Source organism: Monodelphis domestica, chromosome 3 (genome assembly GCF_027887165.1).
Source record: "Monodelphis domestica isolate mMonDom1 chromosome 3, mMonDom1.pri, whole genome shotgun sequence".
In the NCBI taxonomy this organism is placed as follows: Eukaryota; Metazoa; Chordata; class Mammalia; order Didelphimorphia; family Didelphidae; genus Monodelphis; species Monodelphis domestica.
In genome coordinates, this window is record NC_077229.1 from 88880276 (window position 1) to 88904650 (window position 24375).

Sequence of the window (24375 nt, forward strand, 5' to 3'; positions counted from 1 at the left end):
TGTTCTACAGTCCGGCTCTACATTCTAAAATCCTCCCCTAGCTTTAGTTCTAAGGTCTGTGCTCCAAGTTCTCAGATCCTCCCTCACTAACACTCTATTTTGGGAGGTGCAAGAGTTGACACTTTAAAGCAACAACCGAAAGGAAACGCTGCTGATGTCCCAGACGGGCTCCCGGGACAAGAAAGGCCAATCTTATTTCTAGCGCCGAGCCTCTGGATGCGATGAGTGAGTTGTGCCACGCTCCCTGCTCCAGTAACCCCTTCTCCCCGAGGAGCCAGCCAGGGTGACTGACATTTCTCCCCTGCCCTGTGACTAATTTAGGCAAAGGGAAGCTATTTCTAAAAGGGGCTGAGGAACAGGTGCAGCTGCCACAAGACATTCTCCTGCCCCCAGAAATGGCCCTGCCTTCCTGATTGGTCAGGAGCAGGAGGGGACCCCCTTCTTAGCTCCGCCCCGCAGAGGCCCAAGGTGAAATTCCTGGAGCTATAAAGTCAGGCCAGGAGGTTTTCTCAATGAAGTAGTAAAGGGGGGGCACGGAGCGGCCGAGGAGAAGGAGAGAAGGCCAGGAGGGGAGCCCAAGGAGACTTCACCAGGAGGACAGGCTTGACAATCTAGTCTTTTCTTTTGTTCAGGTGGCCTCCCACTCCTCCTGCCCCCTGGCACCGCCCCGCTCCATCTCTGCCACCACTCCCCACCCACAGCGGGAACAGAGGATGAAGTACATCATTGGCATTGGAGGGTGAGTGTCGCTCAGACCTGGCTTTTCCCCCTCAGGCATGCTCAAGACTTAGGGAAATTCATGGGCTGGGGTGGAGGGGGAAGAAGAGAAGGCTGGGAAGATGCTTGGATCCGTTAGAGAGCTCCCATCGTTCAGGAGGTCCCGTTCAAGGACCACCTCCGTGTGGTCTTCAGCAAGCCCCTTTCACCCTCTGGACCTCATTTTCCTCATCTGTATAATGAAAAGATTGAACTAAGATCATAAATTTAGAACTGGAGAGGAAAGGGCAAATAGGTTGCTCAGTGGATGGAGACCCAAGACTAGGGATGAGAGGTCATGGATTCAAATATGACCTCAGATACTTCCTAGCTGTGTGACCCTGGGTAAATCACTTCCATTGCCTAGCCCTTGCCACTTTTTCTGCTTTGGAACCACTATATGCTATTGATTCTAAGGCAGAAGGGAAGGATTAAAAAAAAAAAAACTAGAAAGGAATCCAGAGATAATTCTTGTCCAATCCCCTCAGTTTACAAATGAGGTCCCTAGAAGGAAAGAGACTCTCTCCCAAGGTGACACAGAGAGTAAATGACAAAGGTGGGATTCAAACCCAGCTCCTCTGATTTCAGACCTGCCATCCTCTCCACTGCCCCCTCACTCCTATTCCCCACTTACTGACTCTAATCAGAAACTTTCTCAGGCTCCTTCTGGCTCGTTCAAGCTGTGTGTCTTTGGGTTGATTGCTTTCCTTCTCTAAGACTCCATTTTATCACCTACATTAAGGGGATAATAATATCTAGACTACCCAGCTCAGAAGGACCAGGGAAGGAATGAGCTTGGGAAAGCTTTCAGTGCTATAGAGAAAGGTGAGCTGGCATGAAGGCAATCTGCCAAAATGATGCCGGAGCTGAATATCAGGACCCTAGAGAGGGATTTCATTGGAATTTCACAATTCCATTAGGGAGGGTATGCTGGTATGGTTTGGGGGGACTTTTCCCCCACAACTGACACCATCGAGGGCTAAGATAGACACTCTGGAGTCTGGGAAATTATTGAAAGTGGAGGTAATTGGGTGGTTCAGTAGATAGAGAACCCATCCTGGAAACAGAAGTTCAAATCTGGCTTCAGATACTTCCTAGCTCTGTCACCCTGGGCAAGTCAATTTATAACCCCATTTGCCTAGCCCTTGCCCTTCTTAGAGTTGTTAGTAGAATAGAAAGTAAGGGTTTAAAAAGAAGGTACTCTGAGGAGGATAAGAAGAGGAGTGAGGGTCCCGTTGGATCAGAGGAGCTCTTTGGGGGGAAAGAAGAAAGAGTAGAGGGTGGAACAGGAGTCTCACTACAGGGTTGAAGGGGTTGCTCTGGGGAGAATATTAAAAATATCAAGTGGGGAGGGCAGGGGTGCTGGGGGGTCAAGGAAGGGCAGAGCAGGTGATGTGGTCCCCAGACAGAGCCATCTCCTGGGATGAGGAGGTTAATGGGGGAGTCCTTTAGTCTCCAGGAGCCAGAGGATTCAGTGGATGGAGTCAGGGCAGGGGATGCTTTCCTAACAGGGAGACAAGAACCTCTTAGATGGAGAGAGAGGAAGGGAAGAGATAGATGTAAAAGGGAAAGGCTCAGCGGTCAGCCTCACTGAGGCTCCTTCCATCTAGATTCAGAGAAGGCAGGGGGAGTGCTCTGAAAAAGGCAGGAGATCCCAGAGGTGGGGGTGACGGTGTCCCAGTTGGCCATGCGGACTGTTAAGATACTGATCTGTCCCTCCCTGGGACAAGATGCAGCTTTTCACTCTAGTCAGTGCAGCAGGACCAGTGAGGGAAAGGAGCTGAGCTAGTCTCCATTTTTATTTAGTGTAGAATACTAGAATCTAAGGAAAGAAGGGGGAAGGAAGGTGCTCGGAAGCAAGGTAGATAGATATTCAGTCAATCCTTCCTCAGATACTCTAGCTGTGTGGTCTTGGGCAAGTCTCTTAGCTTCCCTCAGCCTCAGTTTCCCCATCTGTAAAAGAGAGTTAATAATAGCACTTAACTCCCAGAGTTATGGTGAAGATCAAATGAGATAATATTTGTAAAGCATTTCATAAAGCTAAAAAATATTTTAAGAAAGAAATAGTTTTTAGGGTAACAGATTCAAATTACACACACTTTACGTGGTGCTGGGCACATAGTAGGTACTTCATAAATATTTGTTTCCATCTTTCCTTTTACTCCATACTTGAAAAAGTACAGTTAGGAGGAAAGAGCACTGAATCCAGAGTCAGAAGTCAAATTCTGGATCTGATATTTCCCATGTGACCTTGGTCAAATCACTTAACTTCCCTGGACCTCAGTTTCCTCATCTGTAAAATGGCCACTTCTGAGACCCTTTCTTTCTAGCTCTAATTCTGTCATCCTATTTTCTCTATGCATCTATAATATCCAATAATATTTTATTTTATTATTAACTTATATATTATATTATATTTTTATTTTATTATTTTTTCTTTTATTATTTGATTTTTATTACACATTATATAATGGCAGTTAGGTGGCACAGTAGATAGAGCTCTGGACCTAGAATCAGGTTCAAATCTAGCCCCACATATGTACTAGCCATGCAGACTTAGGCAAATCAGTTAAACCTTATTTGCCTCAGTTTTCTCATCTGTAAAAACATTTATATAGCCTTTTAAAGTATGTAAAGCACTTTACACATATGCAAAAAATACATATAAAATCTCAATTAACCCTAACAATAACCTTGATTAGTAGGTGCTATTATTATCTTCATTTTACAGATAAGAAAACTGAGGGGGCAGCTGGGTGGCTCAGTGGATTGAGAGTCAGGAGATCCTAGAGACAGGAGATCCTAGGTTCAAATCTGGCCTCAGACACTTCCCAGCTATGTGACCCTGGGCAAGTCACTTAACCCCCATTCTAGCCCTTACCACTCTTCTGCCTTAGGGTTAAAAAAAAGAAAAGAAAGAAAGAAAACTGAGGCTGACAGAGGTTAAGTGGCTTGTTCCATGGCATACAGGTAGTATTAAACTTAATATAAAATAAAATAAAAGTGAGAGAAGTCATCTAAAAAGTGAAAACTTGGTGATGTGGCAACCTTTCCCATCAAATTTGTATGACAGAATTAGAAACAGATTCTTTTTAAGTAGGTGTTGTTCTGAACACAAAAAGCCTTTAGTTAGCTTTTCTTAAACATTTGGCTCAGAAGATGGGATTCTGTTGTGTTGGGTAGCCACCTGTTACTCTTTCTGCTTTTTAATAGACCAATGACTTCTTTGGGAGAGTCGGATAGCAAAGTAGATAGAGTGCTAAACCTAAAGTCAGGAAGACTCATTTTGAGTTCAAATCCAATCCTAGACTTACTAGCTGTGTAATCCACTTACCCCTATTTGCATTAGTTTCCTCATCTGTAAAATGAGCTAGACAATCCACTTAACCCTGTTTGCCTCAGTTTCCTCATCTGTAAAATGAGCTGGAAAATCCACTTCACCCTGTTTGCCTCAGTTTTCTCATCTGTAAAATGAGCTGGAGAAGGAAATGACAAACTACGCCAGTATTTTTGCCAAAAAAACCTCAAATGGGGCCATGAATAGTCAGACAAGTCTGAAAATGACTGACTATGACTTCACTGAGTTTAGGGAGGGCCCAGGAGGCAAATATGTGTGTATTGGGGTTTTTTTAACCAATACAGATTGGCACCTGGACCATAGTTTGTAGTGTTATATAGTTGCTCGAGGGACAATTTGTTCAAGGCCATGTCATCAGTCAGAGATGACACTTAAGCCAAGCACACCTCTACCTCCTGCGCCATTAAACCTTCTTCATTTCTTTTCCTTTTAAATTCATCATATTCTTGCATCAACATGGCCTCTCCCCTTCCTGAGGATCCAGGCTGGACTATTGTTGAGCACCATGTGGTATCATTTTGAAAGAGAATGCACGCTAAATTCAATGCACCAGATGTCCATCCATCTTTAATAAAGGAAAACAGAGAAATTCAGCATCATGAGGGTGGCATCGCTCCATTCTGCTTGCTTATCCTCAATGTCTGGTGTATAGTAGCAGCTAAATAGTCTTAAAATGAATTAATGAATGAAAGAATATCATCCGTTACTGTGTCAAAGTCATTTCCTAGAAAAATGCTAAAGGCCACGATTTCGGTCAGGGCTCATACCAGGCATCTCCAAAGTCTTAGTGCGATCTGAAGCTCCCTTGAGCTTTTGAAGCTTAAGATTTGGGATCCTCTATATGGCACGAGCAATACCCGATTGTAATCCTCTTTCCTTAGTATGACCAATGGTGGAAAAACCACGCTGACCAACAGACTCATCAAAGCATTACCAAACTGCTGTGTGATCCACCAGGATGACTTTTACAAGGTAAGTATTCCAAGCCCAGAGAGGGTCACCTTGTCATCTAGCCTTTAGCCCAGGCTGTGGGAGAGTTTCTCTAGACAGAACAGAAGAAAGGAATGTAGGAGACCATGGCTATTAGCAGTCATATCAAGAGTGTGACAACCTAGAACATGATTGGTATTCCAGTCTAGATTACCATCAGCGTTCTAGCCTAGAACAATGTCAATATTCCATCCTAGAATGTCATCAGCATTAGTAGGAGTCGTAGTAATAATAATAGCAAGCAATATATAGCACTTTTAAGGTTTGTGGAGCACTTTATATTTATTATTTCATTTGCTATCTCATTAGTGTTCCAGATTAAAAAGATGTTAATTTCTTACTTAGAATAAATAGTTTGCTGTCCTAAAATAATGTCAGTTTCATGGGAGGATTTAGAACTGAGTCCATTGGTGTTCCAGCCTAGAGTCCAGGTGCTCTGACTCCAAATTCAACATTTTCCCCATCATCCAAGGCAACCCCCTACCCCTGAACAGGAATCTGCTCTACAGAACCTACAGTAGCAGGGTTAGGTTGGAGGAAAACTGAAAGGCTGACCTAGTGAGAATTTTCCATCAGCAGCTACTTCTAGCAGTTTGAGACTTTAATATAAGGTGGGTTCTGAGAATGGTGTCTGGCTCCATCCCTCCACTTCTAGAGCTAGCCTAGTCATATCTCACCTACACCCCAAGCCCTCCACATGTACACATGCCCCATCCTCAGCCCGGAGCCCCCAAGGATGGGCTTTAGAGAAGGAGCAAAAGAGAGAAGAGGAATCCAGTCAGGGGAAGAGAGTCAGAGAGCCAACAAGAGGAGAGGAGTAGATCTCCTATGGCAGTAGTTGCAGTGAACACAACCTATTGCAGATCTTGTCCCCTCTGGCTATGAGCACTTTTAGCACCTTGCCTCCCCCTAACCACACACACACACACACACACACACACACACACACACACACCCTACTTCAGGGATCTGGCTGTACCTATGATGTTAAAAGGGACTGTGGGGGCAGCTTGGTGGCTCAGTGAATACAGTACCAGAGAAGGAAGGAAGGAAGGAAGGAAGGAAGGAAGGAAGGAAGGAAGGAAGGAAGGAAGGAAGGAAGGAAGGAAGGAAGGAAGGAAGGAAGGAAGGAAGGAAGGAAGGAAGGAAGGAAGGAAGGAAGGAAGGAAGGAAGGAAGGAAGGAAGGAAGGAAGGAAGGAAGGAAGGAAGGAAGGAAGGAAGGAAGGAAGGAAGGAAGGAAGGAAGGAAGGAAGGAAGGAAGGAAGGAAGGAAGGAAGGAAGGAAGGAAGGAAGGAAGGAAGGAAGGAAGGAAGGAAGGAAGGAAGGAAGGAAGGAAGGAAGGAAGGAAGGAAGGAAGATTACAATGCTAAGGCCTAACTAGCTCCTCCAAAGGGCCTCAGGTCATCCTGAATTTCTGTGGTTCCTAGCTCTACCATTTCTACTAACCAATGGCAGAGTCCTAGAGGAAGGTGTCCTAGACCCCAGTTTCAGATGCCTAGTCCCAAAGTCCTGCCCATTCCCCCTGTCCTGATCTGGATACCACGTGGATGATGACTACCACTATAAGGATTCTCTGCCCTTTGATAGCTACCTGTCTGACTCTCCACAAACCCTACAACTTCTCTCTATTTTAGGGAGATAGAAGTGGGCTGGCTTGATATATGAATAAAATAGGCAAACCCCAGAAATATAATCTGAGGAGTATTTCTCTTCCTCCATTTCCCCCCAAAAAAGCCTCCTTTATACAATGTCTGGTAAAATTTCCATTGCTCAGTACTTTAGCTTCTCTGAAGTCCTGTTGCCTTCAACAGCTTTGTCTAGTGACCATCTGATGATGGTCAGAGTTAGCTGTATAGTGATGGGAAAAAATAGATCTAGAATTGGAGGATCTGGGTTTAAATTCCAGTTGTAACTAATTACTTACTAGTTATATGACTATAGAGGAATCCCTTCTCTTCTCTGCTTACCCTCTCTTCTTCACTATAAAACGAGGGGGTACCCATAGAATTTAAGCTCCTTGAGGGGCAGGGCTATCTCATTTTTGTGTTTGGGTGCCCAGTGTCTATCTAGCAAGATTCCTGGTATAACAGGTACTTAATAAATGCTGATTATTTTAAAATATGAGGGGGTTGGACTAGATGCTGTTTAAAGTCCTTTCAAGCTCTAAATCTTATGATATTGTGGTCATCCCGAGATTTTTAGGGGACTGATAATTCTGAGTTTGTAGCAATGTTTTATTGCTCACTATATTTCAGCCACAAGATCAAATAGAAGTCGGGGAAGACGGCTTTAAGCAATGGGACGGTAAGGACAGTGTCTGCTCTAGGAAGTGTTTCTTTTTTTTTCTGTCTTCTTTGATGTGTAGAAATGTTTCTAGCTACTGGTACACATTCTACATTTATGTGTGCCCATGCATCCAAGGGCCTTCACTCATCTCCTCTTTTTCTGTCTTCCCTTTATCTCCCAGTGCTAGAATCTTTGGACATGGAAGCCATGCAGAACACGGTCCTCGCGTGGCTAAATAACCCTATGAAGTTTGCCCGCACACATGGGATCAACATCCTGCCCAACTCCCAGGAGTCTGGCTCCAATGACACCCACATCCTCATTGTGGAAGGCTTCTTGCTCTACAGTTACAAGTAAGAGGCAAGAGCCATTCCCAGAATTCATTCTGTTTCCATCTTGCTTGAACAAGGTCTGTCCATTTCCCAAGCCTTGACTCAGGGATCTAGAATTTCCTCCAGAACACCAACTCAGATCACTATCCATCAACACTTTAGAAGATAATACTCACAAACGGCCACAAACCCCAAAAATCAACACCTGAGAGCCATTCTTTGAGTGGGTGATAAGAACTTTCTCTCCTGGGATTAGCTAGACACAGCCACCACTGACCCCTACTCAAAGCCATTACATCCTGGTAGGAACCTACTAAACCTTCACTGCTATAGCCTTTGAGAATCCCTAGACCTGCCCACAGGCGTACTGGTAAACACTGATTGTTTCCCTTTTTGAAAAAATATGCATAGAACCTACTCATAGTTTCATCTGCATTATTAACATTTTCTCTATCACTTCTTAAGTCTTGACAATCTATCTAATTAAGTCCCGATTTATAAAATTTGCCAATTTCCAAGGTCTAAATGCTCATCCTGAACATTTAACAATCGGCTCTCAAAGAACTGGTTCAAGTTGGCTGCAGTACACTCCTGTCTGCAATGAAGAGGACTTGGGTGACGCTTTCTAAACCCTTTGTACTTGGAGGTCATTGAACAGAGTTCTGGATTTGGAATGAGAGAACCTGGGTTCAAAATTCACATACTATTTGTATGATCTCTGGACATTACCAAACCTCTCTGGGCCTCAGTTCCTCAATTGTAAAATAAGGAATTTGGACTTGATGACTTCCCTTCCAACTGTGACTGTATGATCTGGTGATGATGATAATGATGATGTGTTCTGTATTAGTATTATATTAAGAATAGAACTTTAGTGAATCTCTGTTCAATGAGGCAGCATGGCATGGTGGAAAGAACCTTGGTGGAAAGAACTATTAGAGGACCTGGGTTCAAATTTCATCTCTGAGGCATTGGATAAGTCCCTTAATATCCCTGGGTCCTTAGTTCCTTCATCTGTAGAATAAGAACTTCATATTAAATGGCCTCTCTGGTCCCTTCTAGCCCTAGACCTTTGGTCCTATGATACCAGAGTCTCCTCTGATGCTTCTTCCTAGCATGGAGGTGACCCTAGGTTTGTGGAAGTTGGGCCAGTGGAGGCCCAGCCACTGTGGAATCTACCAAGCTAGAGAGGTCTTAGGTCCAGCCTGGTAATGGTCCACTGTCTGATGCCCAGCCTTGCTAAGTAAGGGGAGTCTCATCAGCTCAGGGAACTATCTATTAAGACAGGGATGAGAGTGTGTCCATAAAGTGCACATCCACACTGAGGACACCATGAAGTCCTATCCCAGAAAAAATTTCAACTAATCAGCAGCACCCTTATATCTCTACAATATCTGCTTTTTTAAAAAACTGGGGTAGTTAGGTGGTTCAGTAGATCGAAAGTCAGGCCTGAAGATAGGAGGTTCTGGGTTCAAATGTGGCCTTGATATTTCAGAGTTGTGTGACCCTGGGCAAGTCACTTAACCCCAGTTGCCTAACCCTTACTATTCTGGAATGAATTCCAAGACAGAAGAAGGTAAGGGTTTAAAAGTAATTTTAAAAATTAAGTCTAAGAATTTAAGAAAAAGACAAAAAAACTATACATTTTGGTTATTGAAAACAAAATTCCTCATCTCAATGGCTTCCAGGAGATGCCTTACATAAGATAAATCATAAAGACCCAAATCCTTCAAACTCTGACTTTATGGCTTAGCCTGTCCCCTTAGGCAAGACCCATTCCCTCTCTGGGCCTGAGTTTCTTCATCCATAAAACAAGGCATTTGGACCTGATTAAGGAGGTCTAAGAGCCTTGCCATCTCTGACATTCTATGGATTTATTTCCCATTTCTCCAAGACCTAAAGAGGAATTCCTCATGGGAGTGAAGCGATGCTGTCCATAAAATCCCAGGGGCAACTGGAGTATGCTCTCTCCCCTTTGGAAACTCCAGCAAATCAAGGAAGAAAGGATTGCTGGTGGCAGCCTGCTTGGAGCTTTTTCTGGGAAGGCTTCAAGACTTACTGGTAGATTTCAGTTAATTGCCTGGGAACCCCTGTCCTTTGCCTATAGCCTTATAATCACTATTTGATGTTCAATACAAGGACAAAACACTCCGCAGAACCTTCAAAGACAGCTTGACTATGTTCACTGTATCTTAGCAAAAAAGAAGAGTAAATTGCTAACTTTTTGAGCAATTATTGAAAAAATAAATGCGACTCCCAATTAATTCTCCTTCAACCAGAAATTTCAATTACCCAGAATGCCTGGTTCCCCAAACACTCTAATCCAAGTTTTTCAAAGCTGCCTATTGAGTTTGCATTTGAACTTGTTAAAAGGCTTTGGACCCTCTGTCAATGAAAGTTCACAATACATCAAGTCGGTGGGCCTAAACCCACTGTAAAGATAGAAAATTGAGACCCAAATAGGTTAGCCAATTTACCAAAAATCATCCAAGAAATCTGTGGCCAAACCCAGTTGCTCCAGTGCCTGAATGAATCCCAACAGGCTGTCTCCTCTCCTCCATAAGGAAGATTCAGCCTCTATTTTCCCATCCTATATCACCCTTGTCCTTGTCCTCCCACAAATCCTCCATAGAGAATGTACTCTATTTGCTAGAGGCCTTCCAATGGTGGGTTTTTAAAATTTTTTTAGTTGACATTTTTATTTAATTAATTAATTTAGAATATTTTCCCATGGTTGCAAGATTCACATTCTTTCCCTGTCCTTCCCCAACCCCCCTCCCATAGCCGATATGTAATTCCTCTGGGTTTTACATGTGTCATTGATCAAGACCCCCAAATGGTGGATTTTTAAAAATGTTTTATAAGATGAAATCCAGTAGCTAAAAAAGATATTTAATTGCCTTAATTTAAAAATTAAAACTTTAGATTTCCTTACTGGTTCATTGATTTAAATAAAAATGTTCCAGTGGCTCAGTGGATTGTGAGTCAGGCCTAGAGTTGAGAGGTCCTGGGTTCAAATATGACCTCAAATACTTCCTAGCTGTGTGACTCTGGGCAAGTCACAACCCCCATTGCCTTTACCACTCTTCTGCCTTAGAACCAATATTGTAATATTTAAAGGGATTGTTGAGATATTGAAGAGGTATAGGGGTATATGCAGAATTGATTCTAAGATGGAATGTAAGGGATTTTTTTAAATTAAAAAATAAATTAAAATGCTCTCCTTTGGTAGGTGGCATAGCTTATCAGTTTTCCCCTAAAAGGAGAAATCCAGCCTCTAACAATAGGGCTCATGTACTAAGCCATGGCCCTAATCACTGGGAAGGACAGATTTGAAATATTCACACTCCCTCACCCAGATCCCATCATGATCATTGATGCATAGTAAGGGTTGAGGGTGCAAAAAAGAGCAAACTCTTCCATAGGAAGCTCCAGGCAATGTCTTTAGCCTTATTAGCTCCAAGCCCTGGACATTGAAAATACTCATCGAAATACCCCAAATCTTACATGGGCAACAGCATTTCCACCCTGTCCAGCCTGACCAAGTATTCAGAGACAATGTGCTACAGTGAACAGTCTTGGTTCTGAAGCCTGGGTTCAAAGCCTGCCTCTGACAATTTATTGGCTGTGTGAGCCTACACAAGTCATTTAACCTTCAAAAGCCTCCGTCTCTCCATCTGTAATCTGTAGAGATAATCCCTCCTGCACCAATTCACAGTCACTGCCAGGATGAATTGAAGTAAGTATACAAAGCACCTTCTAAACATAAAGGAGTTTTGTTTTAATAAATGCCAGGAAGTTACTACTGTCAGTCCACATCCCAAGCTCCTAGAGTGTCTCTGAGGGCCAGAGAAAGGAGAAATATCTTTGCGGTGATGGGCAATCATCATTAGAAATGCTAACCACCAATCTCTTTGTCTCCCTTGCTGCCCAGGCCCTTGCTGGACTTGTACAATCGCCGTTACTTTTTGACTGTGCCATATGAGGAATGCAAGAGAAGAAGAAGGTAAACTGAGGCCCTAAGCATCAGCCCACTGACCAAATCTTGCCCAATGCTTACCAAAGTCAACTGTGGGACTTAAGTACCTAGGGACAGAAGGAGTGAGAGTATTGCAACCAATTCATAGCTATCTTCAAGTGCTGAAAGTCTGTAATGGGACAGAGAGATTAGACTTGGGCTGGGTCCTAAAAGGCAGAACTGGAAATGATGGAGAGAAGTTACAGAGAAGCATATCTAGGCTTGATATAAAGGGAAACTGTCTCAGAAATAGAATTATTCACAAGTAAAATGCATATATATATATATATATATATATATATATATATATATATATACCAATTACATATAATAACAAATTTCCACACCAGTTTTCCTAAGGTATATATGATCGAACTTATTTCCCTCCTAGCGCTGGCAGGTAACTCAATCTAGGTCATACGTGTGTTATTGTACAAAACATATTTCCATATTGGGCATTTTTGTGAGTGGATAATCTTATAAAACCAACACCCCAAAACATAAACCCAAATAAACAATTGAAAAATCATATGCTTCTGTCTGCATAAAATGTACTTTCTGATAAGTGGTAAATTTCCCCATCCCTTGAGGTCTTCAAGTGGTGGTTGGATGAGCACCTGTCAAGGATGTTATAGAGAAGGGATTCTGGCTCAAGTATGGGTTAGACTAGATGCCTACCGAGAGTCCTTCCAGCTCTAAGATTCTATGATCCTATTCAAGCCAATATGATATAACTAATATTTGTGAAGGTGTGAAAGTCCTGTGTACTAGGCTCTATGAACCATTAATCAATATCTGTTGGGCACAGAGCAGTCAACATGCTCACAGTCTAATAGATGAGATGAAACAACCAACTTATATAACCAATTTTCCATGGTGGGGGAAGAGGGGAGCCAAAGGGGAACAGAGAGCCATCGTTCAGGGCAGAGAAAATGTGGCAGCAGCCTCCTTGTCTTCCTTAAGATATGAGACATACATTTCCCCCACCACCATGCTCTCTGTGGTCAGAATCCCAAGCAGTGACTGTAGAGAAACTGGTTGCAGAAAGTACAACTTAGGACTTGTTGGTTAATAACAAGTTTCTCTATCCCCAGGCCAAAATGCTACGTCTAACTATAGAACAATTCTTGAACCTCAACCCAGGATTTATCTGTGTAGCCTGGATTCTAAGGGAGGAAATAATTGAGCTAGGGCAAATTCCTACCCACCTGATATTTTAGGGAATATGTGGAAAAGGAGAAAGGATAAGTGAAGTAAAGAAGAAAGGTTTATGACCCACAGTGACAACTGTGCTGTGGAATAAATTAGATCATTTTGGCCTCAGAATCACAGGATCTCAGCATTGGAAGGGACCTCAGAAGTCATAAGATCTGGCTTAAAGATAGAAAGAACCTTATAGGATTTCTACTCAAACTCCCTCATTTTACTAATAAAGAGAGGCCCAGAGAAATTAGATGGATTGCCCAAAGTCATACATATAGTAAGAAATCAGTCCTCTAACTTCAAATCCAGTATGCTTTTCAACATCTAATTCAACCCATATCTTCTCTCTATAACATCCCCTCTGAGTCATTCAATCTCAAAAGCCTTCAATTCAAAACACAGCTCTCTTCCACTTACTAGGTGTGTCATATCCCTTAACCTCTGTGGGATTCCCTTTTTTCATCTTGATAAGACTTATATAACTTACTATAGCTCTTTGTTGTCAAGAAAATATTTTGTGCACCAAGCCTCCTGAGATCCAAACCAGGACCCATTCTGACACCATCCCCCCAACACAGCCCCATTTAGTCTTCCATCATCCCATTCAGGAGGGATCTGGGTGCCACAACCTCACTCTCCATCTCATTCTTCTCTGCAGTAGTCGCAGCTATAAGGTCCCTGACCCCCCAGGTCTCTTTGATGGCCATGTGTGGCCCATGTACCAGAAATACAGGAAGGAGATGGATAACAACAATGTGGATGTAGGTGAGTTGCATCCCTGAACTTCAGGGAGACTCTTTGTTTTGTCAGATGTGTTAAAACTAGAAGAAGTTAGAGTTCCTTTAGCCCAGTCTCTTGAGATGAGAAAACTAAAACCTAGACTAGAAATGAGATTTGCCCAAGGTCACACAGGTACTAAGTAGCAAAACTTGTCTAGGCTTCTTGACTTGAAGGATCAAATTATCTCTGGATTCAGATAAAGCCAAGAAGACCTTAGAAAATATAAATAATGCATATCCTTACCACTCCCAGTTTGGACAAAGTCCAGCTCCTGACCATGATCTCTCTAAAACCTGAGAGTTAAAAGGGCCTTGAAGTCATTAGGTCCTTCCACCTCCAGCCAACCTGTCCCCACCATCCAAAAGCAGCAGCTCCACCACCCTCACTGGGTAAAGCTAATGCATTACCATCTTCTATCAGAAACATCTTCCTTTCTATATCACATCAAAACCTACCTGTTCCAAGGAATAGCCACCCTCATGTTCCTCAACCTCATGCCTCAAGAATGATGTCTCCAAATCCAGCAACCTGCCCAAAAGACCACAAGCTTAGAACTGGAAGAGACCTCAGAAGCCATTGAACCTAAACCCCTTATTTTATACATGAAGGACTGAGAAGTTAAACTTATTGCCTAAAGTCTACAGGGCTAATAAGTATCTGAAGTGGAATGTGAACCAGGAGCTCCTTGACTCAAAGTCCAGAAGCCTATCCACTAAATCTTGTTTCCTTAACATACCTAGTAACTCTGGAGAGCCTTTCACTGGAAAGGTCTAAGTTTAAAATCATAAGATTTAGAGGCAGCTGGGTGGCACAGTGAATACAGGACCAGGCCTAGAGTTGGAAGGGCCTGGGTTCAGATTTGGCCCCAGGCCCTTCCTAGATGTGTGATCCTGGTCATATCACCTAACTCCATTTACCTATCCCTTGCTCTTCTGTCTTAGAATTGTTAGTATGACCAAAAGTAAGGTTTTTTTTAAAATCATAAGATTTAGTGCTGTTAGCACTAAATTCTAGGGTACCAGTGATAACAAATGCTGCCCTTCAATCAACAGAGAAGAGTTGGACTTAGGGTGCAGAATGAGACACACATTTTTGGTCATAACTAATATGAGAATTTGCTTTGTTTAATTGTGTATAAATGTCCCAATGGTTTTATTTTACTTTCTTCTCCCCTCTACTCCCCAGTTGGAGAGGGAAAAGATAGAAGGGATAAAAAATACTGATGTTTGAAAATAAGATTTAGAGCTGCAAGAAACCTTAGAAATCACTTAATCTGGCATTTACATTTTATATTTGGGTTTTATGAAATTCAGAGAGATTAAGTGATTTTCCCCCAAAGTCACATAGTTAATAATTGGCAGGATCTGAATCCAAACTCGGGCCTTCTAGTTACAAATCCAGTATTCTTTCTATGATACCATTCCCCTGAGGTCCCATTGTTCTAATCCATTTCTTTCTGATTCTAGTGCATCTGGACGGGCTAAAATCCAGAGATGAGCTTTACCGTCAAGTCCTGGAAGACATTCAGAATACACTCTTAAATTGTTCCTAACTTCTGGGAAAAGTGTGAGAAAGGGAGCGGCTCCGACCTGCCCCTCACTGTCTTGACAGGTCTTCATCATGCCAAGGGAACATACATTGGACCAAGTCCATAGGACTGTCCAGGCCCTGGAGAGAGGGGCTCTCTTGGCCCCTGGGGAGTCAGACCTGACCTGAGACCATCTGGGAACCTCCCTCTGGAGCAGGATGGACAAAGCAAGCGATAACTTCTTTCCTTGGTTCAGTTGAAGAAAGGACAATGCCTGCCGGGGATCTCAGAGATGTTTGAAGATATATTTTGTGATGGCCACAACCCACTTGGGCAATAAATACACACATACCTGTTTTTCTATCTTTTGGTGCCAGCTGGTTCAGTTCCATATGAAAGACATTGACAAGTGTCTCCTGGGTGCAGGGAGACATCGCTGAATTCACAGTCACAAGATCCTAGAATGTCAGAGAGCATCCAGTTTAATGCCTACCTAAAGCACAAACTTCCCCTCTCCCCATAGAATGCGGACAGCCACCCACTATCAGAGTTGGAACCTAGGATCTACCTGCCCAGGCAGTGGAGGCCATTGAAAGATGGCTCTGATGGGTAGGAACCTCTTCCTTGTGCGGTGCTGAAATCTGCCTTTCTATAGGATTATTTTGAAACTGGAAGTGACCTTGTGGTTCTCCCCAGAGCAGTTCCCATAGTGGCCCTGGTTCTTCCCTTTAAGAGCAATCTGAAAAATCAGTTCCCTCATCCCTCTACAGGCTCTCAGATTTTTCAAAGCAGCTAACTTGATGTCATTTCAGTAACCATTAAAATACTAACTACAATATATGTTGCTGTTGCTAGGATCTGCTCCTCAGTAATGGCCTCAGCTCCAAGGGAAGCATCCTTTGGACAGGGAAGATGGGTGATCCACACTAAGATATCTTGTTGCTGGGAGTACAATTGTTTCCTCCCACAATGCCCAAGGAAGAAACCAAACTCCCAAACTGGCATGGGATGGAAGGTCAACCAAGAGCCAGATAGATGGCTCAGTGGATTGAGAGTGAGGTCTAGAGACCTAGGAGATCCTGGATTCAAATCCAGCCTCAGACACTTATTAGCTGTGTGACCCTGAACCATTCACCTAATCTCAATTTCCTCATCTGTAAAACATTGATAATGTTAGATAATATTATAATAGATAATATTAGAATATAATATATTGTTATAATATATAGATAATAATATAATAATAACCAGATAATAGTAGCCCCTAGCTTAATTAGCCCTGTTTTACATACAGGAAAACTACAGTTTAGAAAAGTTAAGTGATAAACAGAAAAGTATTTTTCAAAATAAAAATTAATTGATTGTAAAAAAAAAAAGACTAGAGTTCAGAAAAGTTAAGTGATAAACAGGAAAGTATTTTTCAAAATAAAAATAAATTGTAAAAAAAAAAGGCTAGAGTTTAGAAAAGTTGTGATAAACAGGAAAGTATTTTTCAAAATAAAAATAAATTGATTGTAAAAAAAAGGCTAGAGTTTAGAAAAGTTAAGTGATAAACAGTTAAGTATTTTTCAAAATAAAAATAAACTGATTGTAAAAAAAAAAAAGGCTAAGTGACTTTCCTAAAGTCACACAACGATCAAGGGACGCTGCCTGAACATGAACCCAGGTCTACCAAGTACTCTGAATCCAGTGCTCTTTTCACTGGGTTGTCCCATCCCAGTGATTCCAGAAATCCCAGTGAGAATAAAAATGCAGTTCCCCAAGACAGGAGAAGGGGAAAATCCAAGTGGCCTCTTCTTAGTAACATTCTTTAGGCTATCTTTCCTCATCATCTAATGGCAGACTCATTCTTGAGTCCATTCAGACTGCTCAGCAGTAGAGAAGGTGGTAATTACCCTTATGAATTAGAGGAGTCTTTGAGAGCCTGGAAGCTACTCTGTAGGTGACTGGGATCTAAAAGCACATAGGCACCCTCCATAGTACTAGTTTGATGAGATTTTGCCTAGGGTTAAATGAAAGATAAAGAAAGAAAGCCAAGCCCTGAAATCCTGGTTCCAAGGTTAGCCTTATGGGAAAAGAGAGAAGGACACAATCCATTGGGTGCCCCTGTAGAGTAGGTTCTGGTTCTCAAATAGCACCAAGAACTTGTCTGTGATAATGCCTCGTGTTCATAGCCAACCTGCTTTTGGAGTAAAGAAACAAGAAGAGACAGATCATGGTCAGATGAGTCAAGAGAGCTATGTCAAAGGGGCCTTGTGAGTGACAGCACTAGTCATGTTATAGCAGGAAAAAGCAATGGAATTTGAACCAGAAGCCAGTCAGTCAATAAACAAGTATTAAGTGCCTACTATGTGCCAAGCACTGGGGATACAAAAAGAGGCAAAAGGCAGTCCCTGCTCCGATCTGTTGCCAAGAACTATCAATTTCACTTTTGCAATATCTCTGAAATGCACATCCTGATGCGTGTCCTCCTCACTTCATCCCTGGCCTATTGCAATAGCCTGCTGCTGGGTCTGTCTGCCTCCAGCCTCTTCCCATTCTGATCTATCCTCCACTCTGCTGCTAAAATGATTTTCCAAAAGTGCCCATCTGTCCATGTCACCACTCCTCCCCTCAATAAACTACAGTGGCTTCCTATCACCACCGGGATCAAACCCAAAATTATCTTCTGGTGCTCCAAGTCCTTCATAACATAACTCCACTCTCCACCCCCTTCTGCTAAAAGAAAATCGAGGAATCAAGGGGGACAAAGAATAGGGTTTGGTAAGGGAAGGATGGACCAATTAGGTGGCACAGTGCCAGGCCTGGAGTCAGAAATCTGTCCAAATCCAGCCTCCAACTAGCACTAGCGGTGTGACCCTGCACAGTTGGGTCACTTAAGTCTGTTTGCCTCAGTTTCTTCATCTGTAACATGAGCTATAAAAGGAAAAGGCAAACTGCTCCAGTATTGTTGCCAAGAAAACTCAAAATGGGACACCATTGAACACCAAAAATCAAAGTCCTTCATAACATAACTCCACTCTCCACCCCTTCTGCTAGAAGAAAATCAAGGAATCAAGGGATTGGAGAGACGTGGTATGGACAAAGAATAGGGTTTGGTAAGGGAAAGATGGACCAGTTAGGTGGCACAGTGCCAGGCCTGGAGTCAGAAAACTGTCAGGATGCAGAGGCAGAGGGAGGGATGGAAAATCAATCAATTATGGTCATATAAAGGAAATTGGGAATTCTTGAAGCTGGAGATGGTGGATTTGAGGGTGATGGCAAGATCAAGGATGCAATTATCTAGGTATGCATCAAACTATCATTACACTAGCAAACATCCACCTGTTCACCCATCAGGAGCTAACTGTGCCCTGTGCCCAGACTGTCCTCACCCTGAAGGGGGAGGACTCCACCTCCATCAAGACCACAGAATCACCAAATTTCAGAGGTGGAAAGTACCTCAAAAACCACCTTGACCATTGCATGCACATAAAAGAATTCCCACTACATCATATCTAAGCAATCACCCAGCATTTATCTTAGATTCATTGGAGGGGGAAATCTCAGCCTTCTGAGGCAACCCATTCCACTTTGAGGTCATTCTAATTGTTAAGAAGTTTTTTCTCATACCAAACCTAAATCTGTTGAGCTGTTTTTTTTGTTTTGTTTTGTTTTTGTTTTTGCATCTCCCATTCTCCTTCCCAGCTGCTTATAAGTTCTACCTTCTGGGGCCAACAGAACAGATCTAATCTCTTTCACAAGAGATCTTTCAAATATGTCAAGTTCTTGAAGATTATAAGCTCTATGAGGGCAAAGCCTCATCCCCACACCACAGCTTTCTCTTTTCTAGATTAAAGCTCCAGGAATATTAGTTCTTTCAACCAGTCTTCATATAACATGATCTTAAGGTCTTTCACCTTCCTAATTATAATCCTCTCCACGCTTTTCATCATATCAATTTTCTTCCAAATAGATGACGCGCAGAACTGACACAATACTCCAAATGTGTTCTGCCTCGGGTTAAGTGGGACACTGACTTTATTCTGGGAAGCTATGTTTCTCTTAATTAAGCCCAAGATTGCATTCTCTCTCTTTTTTTTTTTTGCTGCCATCTCACACTGTCATAACCTATTCATTGAACCTGCAATTCGCTGAAACTTCATGCAGTTTTCAGACAACTAGCTAACCATACCTCCCCCATACTCTCTAGCCCTAAAAGCCACCCATAGATTATTTTTTTTAAACCCTTACCTTCCATCTTGGAATCAATACTATATATTGGTTCCAAGGCAGAAGAGTGGTAAGGGTTAGGCAATGGGGGTTAAGTGACTTGCCCAGGGTCACACAGCTGAGAAGTGTCTGAGGCCAGATTTGAACCCAGGACCTCCCATCTCTAGGCCTGGCTCTCAATCCACTGAGGTACCAGCTTCCCCCCCCCCCATAGATTACCCTGAATTAAAGACAAATTCCTCTCATTTCAGTCTTCCACTCTTGTTTCATCACAGCATGGAGAGGATCAGGGGTTCTCCAAGGCTAATGTGGAGGAGCTCAAGTCCAGGAGGACCTACCAAAGGACTGTCTGTTGTTTGAGGACCAGCCCACATAAGGGTGAAGAGATTAGTCACCAGAAGACTGGTCACCTGGTGATGCAAGTTTGGGGCAGGACAATTCATGAATATAGTTGATTAAAACATAGAAGAGTGGGTATCTCTGTTAAAGGAATTAGCCAAAACCAAGACCCCAGGATCTACCCACACGGTGTCCCGGTGACTTCAAGAGCAATGGGCAGTCATTTGGATAAATCGTTCCTTTCCATGTATTAGCCATCTTAATTTGGCTTCATTATGGAAGGCTGAGGATTCACAAAAATTGGATAAGCCTTGGATCCCTGACTTTATACAGTTTAGAAGGATAAGACATAAATAGAAAGCTGCCACTTTCTTTGACTCTTGAAATGTCCAAGCCAAAGAAATGTCTTGCCGGATAGCCAGCCTCCTGGCTAGAGGGAAGTTAATGCATTCTACACCCCTTCCATCTTTCATCACTTCCCATTTGTCAGCAGTAGGTCATGCAGCGTGTCCTCAACCTTTGTTGATTTGGCAGAACACTCTGGAACCTCCTTCAAGAGCCCAGGGTCACCTCTGTATCAAGGGGCAATACTGGAGAAGGGCCATAGAGTGGGACACGTATCCCTGTAGAGCAAAATTATAAATGCCTTAAAGTGTCAACAAACAAAAAGGTCTTGTGTGAGACTTGTGATCTCCTGGCTAAGGAGAGGAATATCGTTACCATCTGGAGAACGGAGGCAGATCACAGAATTGAAAGTTAAAGGAATCACCTGTGTGACCCTGGGCAAACTACTTAACCCCCATCACCTTGGCTTTACTCCTCTTCTGCCTTGGAACTGATTCCATACTGATTTCAAGACAGAAAGTAAGGTATAAAAAAATTTTTTTTTCAGTGGGGTCCCTAGAGATTAAATACAATCTCTTCATTTTTACAGATGAGGAAACTGAGTTCTGAAAAAGGGAAATGAATTATTCAGTCATACAGCATTCTCAGTCAGGATTTGAACTCAAGTCTTGTGGTCCACAATTCAGTGTAGTATGGTTTTTTTTTTTTTTAACCCTTACCTTAAATCTTGGAGTCAATACTGTGTATTGGCTCCAAGGCAGAAGAGTGTTAAGGGCTAGGCAATGAGGGTTAAGTGACTTGCCCAGGGTCACACATCTGGGAAGTGTCTGAGGCCAGATTTGAACCTCTCATCTCTAGGCCTGGCTCTCAATCCACTGAGCCACCCAGCTGCCCCCTGTAGTAGGTTTTCTAAAAAGAATTTTCACCCTAGAATTTAAAAACCTGAATTTGACCAAGAATTTGACCTTGCTCTGTTTCTTCCTCCCTGTTTGACTTTCATTTCCCTGGCTTTCAACAGTAAAATGATGGGTTGAACCTTCTCTCTTTCCACCACCATACAACAGCTGACTACTCCAAGAAAGAACTCAATGATTGACACTCAAGTTGTCTAAGGTCATGTGTAGAGAGAACTAACAAACAGGAGTCTGGTTACCAGGTGATGAAATTTCTGGTCCAGCAACAAATTGCCAAAATAATTTTTAAAATTTTAAAAATTAAAAATAAAATAAATAAAAATTTAAATATATATAAAAGCATGGAGGAGTTGCCAGCTATGTAGAAGCAATGAATATAATACTAAATCTGGAGTGGAGACAATTCAGTTCAAATCCTGCCATTCATATTCCCCAGCTGTCCCTTAACTTTTCTCAGGCTCCACTTCTTCAAATATCAAATCAATCAACAAACATTTATTAAGCACCTACTATGTGTTAAGAACCATACTAGGTGCTACTGCTACAAATGAAAAAAAAATGGAATAGTCCCTATTCTCAAAGATCTTATATTCTACAGTATGGGGGGGGGGGGATAATTAGGCTCATTCAGAGTATTTGGAGGTAGCACAGTGGATAGAGAGCCAGGCCCAGAGATGTGAAGTCCTGGGTTCAAATGTGGCCCTGGACACTTCCTAGCTATGTGACCCTGAGCAAGTCCTTTAACCTCCATTGCCTAGCCTTTACCACTTTTCTGCCTTAGAACCAATATACAGTATTGATTCTAAGATGAAAGGTAAGGGTTAAAACAAAAAAAGGAAGTGTACATAACAGAGATTCACAGTTTCATTTTTTTATTCTGTTCTCCTATGCATATTGAAATATTGGGGGGAGGGTTGGCATTTATTACATTTTTTTAAAATCTTCAAAAAGAAGTCACCATAAAAGAGCTACCCTGGGAATAGAATTGGTTTATATTGTCCAGAAGCTCTCCAAACTCATCATTGCCTACCAAATTAAGCCCAAACTTCTTAACTATCCATTGAAGACTCTCCACAATCTGGTGCCATTCTGTATTTCCAGCTATATCTTATATTAATTACTCCCCTCCATGTAGTCTATCCCTCATCACAACTGAACACCCGGTCATCTCTTTTTCTCATTCTGTCCCTTCCCATTTCTCCAGCTGTTCCCTCTTCCTAGAATGCTCTCCTCTCACGGTCCTGTCTTCCCAAAAAGAAGTGCTTTGTAAACTTAAGAGTGCTATAAATATAACTATCCTTCTTTGCCCTAGTATTGATTAAGTAGCTACAGTGTGCATTGGTCCTGTCCTTACTACTGTTAAATGCAGTAGGGGCTATCTTGGCCTCATGGTTGGAGCATATCTCTTGATAGCTCTAGAAACTTGCCTCACCTGGAACCAATGGTTCCAACCAGCTGTCAGTGTCACCCCAGCCTTTGGCCATTTTGCAAAACAACTCCTCCCTGCAGAAGTGTGTTTAGACTTGTCCTTTCCACTCCTTTTAGGCTCTCCTGTTCTTTGGTGCTGTGTGAAGTCCCAAACAATCCCCTTGCCTGGATTAAAGACCCTTGTTGTCACTACATTGGTAGTCCTCTTTATTCAAAGTTGACTCTGTTAAGGAAGATGCAAAAATGAATGGAAGTCCTGACCTCAAGAAGCTTACACCCTAGTAGGAAAAGAGAAAATATAGAAATAGAATATTTTCACACAAGTTAGAATATCTGAGAAGTACAGTATGATGTGAAATAAACTTACAAAGCATTTTACTATTATTCCAAAAGGTCTAAAGAATAATCACTATGAACAGGGGGATGGAGAGGGTGTAAGAAAGAAAGGGAGAACCTCCTGAAAGAAAGGACATTGGACCTGGGCCTTGAAAGATGAATAATGATCAAAGCTACCAATAATCATATGGGAAAATGTTCTAAATTGCTAATGATTAAAGAAATGAAAATTAAAACAATTCTGAGGTACAACCTCACACCTTTCAGATTGGCTAACATGACAAAAAAGGAAAATGGCAAATGCTAAAAGGGATGTGGAAAGAGAGAGGCAATAATGCACCATTAGCAGAGCTGTGAATTAATCCAACCATTCAGAAGAACAATTTGGAACTCAGCCCAAAGGGTTATAAAACTGTCCATATACCCTTTGACCCAGCAACACCACCAGGTCTGTATCCCAAAGAGGTCAAAGGGTAAATACCTATATATACAAAAATATTTTGTGGTGGCAAAGAATTGGATATTGAAGGGATGCCTATTAATTGAGAAATGGATGAACAGTTTGTGGTAAATGATTGTGATGAAATACTATTACTGGGGTGTAATGAATGACAAGAGGGATGGTTTCAGAAAAACCTGGGAAGATTCACGTGAACTTATGCAAAGTGAAATGAGCAGAACCAGGAAAACTTTGTACATTACATAGTAACAGCAATGTTGTCATGATGATCAACCAGCTATTCTGATTAATATAGTGATTAAGACCCATGATGAAAAAATGTTATCCACCATCAGAGAGAAAACTGGTGAATTCTGAGTGTAGATTGAAGCATACTATTTTTTGCTTTGTTTTTTTTTTACTTTTTTTGCAACATAGCTAATATGGAAATGTTTTCCATGACTTCAGTGTATAATTGATATCATATTGCTTGCCTTCTTAATGGAGAAAGGGGAGGGAGAGAATTTGGAACTCAAAAAATGTAGATGAATGTTCAAAATAAATAAATAAGAGAAAGATGAGTAATGATGTCAAGAGATAAACACAGGCAAAGGGGGAAGTGTCTTAGAATGAACTTTTAAAGGTATAAATTTTAGTGGGGAAAGGGTCATTTGGATGGAGATTAAACTATATGAAAGGAATTCATGAGAGAACAGACTGCAAAGACTGAAAGGTGATCTCAAAAGATGTTGATCCCAAGAGACTCAGATGCAAATTCCCTGGGACTGGTAGGGGAAAGGGGAAGAGTTAAATTCCACTTTCTCCTTGTCCCCAGCTCCACTTTTCAATAACATAAATTCTGGGAAGTTCCTGCCCCTAACAGCTGTGCCCACCACACTAGCACCAAAAATATTTCCCAGGCCAGCTGGGGAAAGGTCATCTGACCCATTCTGGACTAGTTAGATGTGGCCAAGAAGGCCCACCTCCCCTCTCCTGACACTGCTGTTTCCAGGGACTGTCCTTTTCCCCAGCGCACGGAGAAATGTAAAGCTGAGCCACCACTAGACCCAAAAATAGAACAAAACAGAGACAGAGAGGCCAGGGGCTAAC

The 24375-nt window shown here is 42.1% G+C and overlaps 1 protein-coding gene and 1 long non-coding RNA gene across 3 annotated transcripts in view; one reads left to right on the forward strand and one right to left on the reverse strand.

The window, feature by feature from the left end:
• The window catches only part of LOC103105998 (uncharacterized), a 50779-nt gene that overhangs the window by 19237 nt on the left and 7167 nt on the right, over positions 1-24375 (reverse strand). For both annotated transcript variants that reach the window (XR_001629281.2, XR_008917394.1), the window contains exons 2-3: positions 15605-15710; positions 14180-14252 (exon numbers count right to left, since the gene is read on the reverse strand). This is a non-coding gene — a long non-coding RNA (uncharacterized LOC103105998). The remainder of the gene's footprint in view (positions 1-14179; positions 14253-15604; positions 15711-24375) is intronic.
• On the forward strand, positions 492-15615 carry NMRK2 (nicotinamide riboside kinase 2). The gene is made up of 7 exons (XM_003340723.4): positions 492-739; positions 4996-5086; positions 7361-7409; positions 7573-7744; positions 11658-11729; positions 13603-13709; positions 15191-15615. Exons 1-7 carry the CDS (start codon positions 714-716, stop codon positions 15274-15276), a joined length of 603 nt encoding a protein of 200 aa, XP_003340771.1. The 5' UTR covers positions 492-713; the 3' UTR covers positions 15277-15615.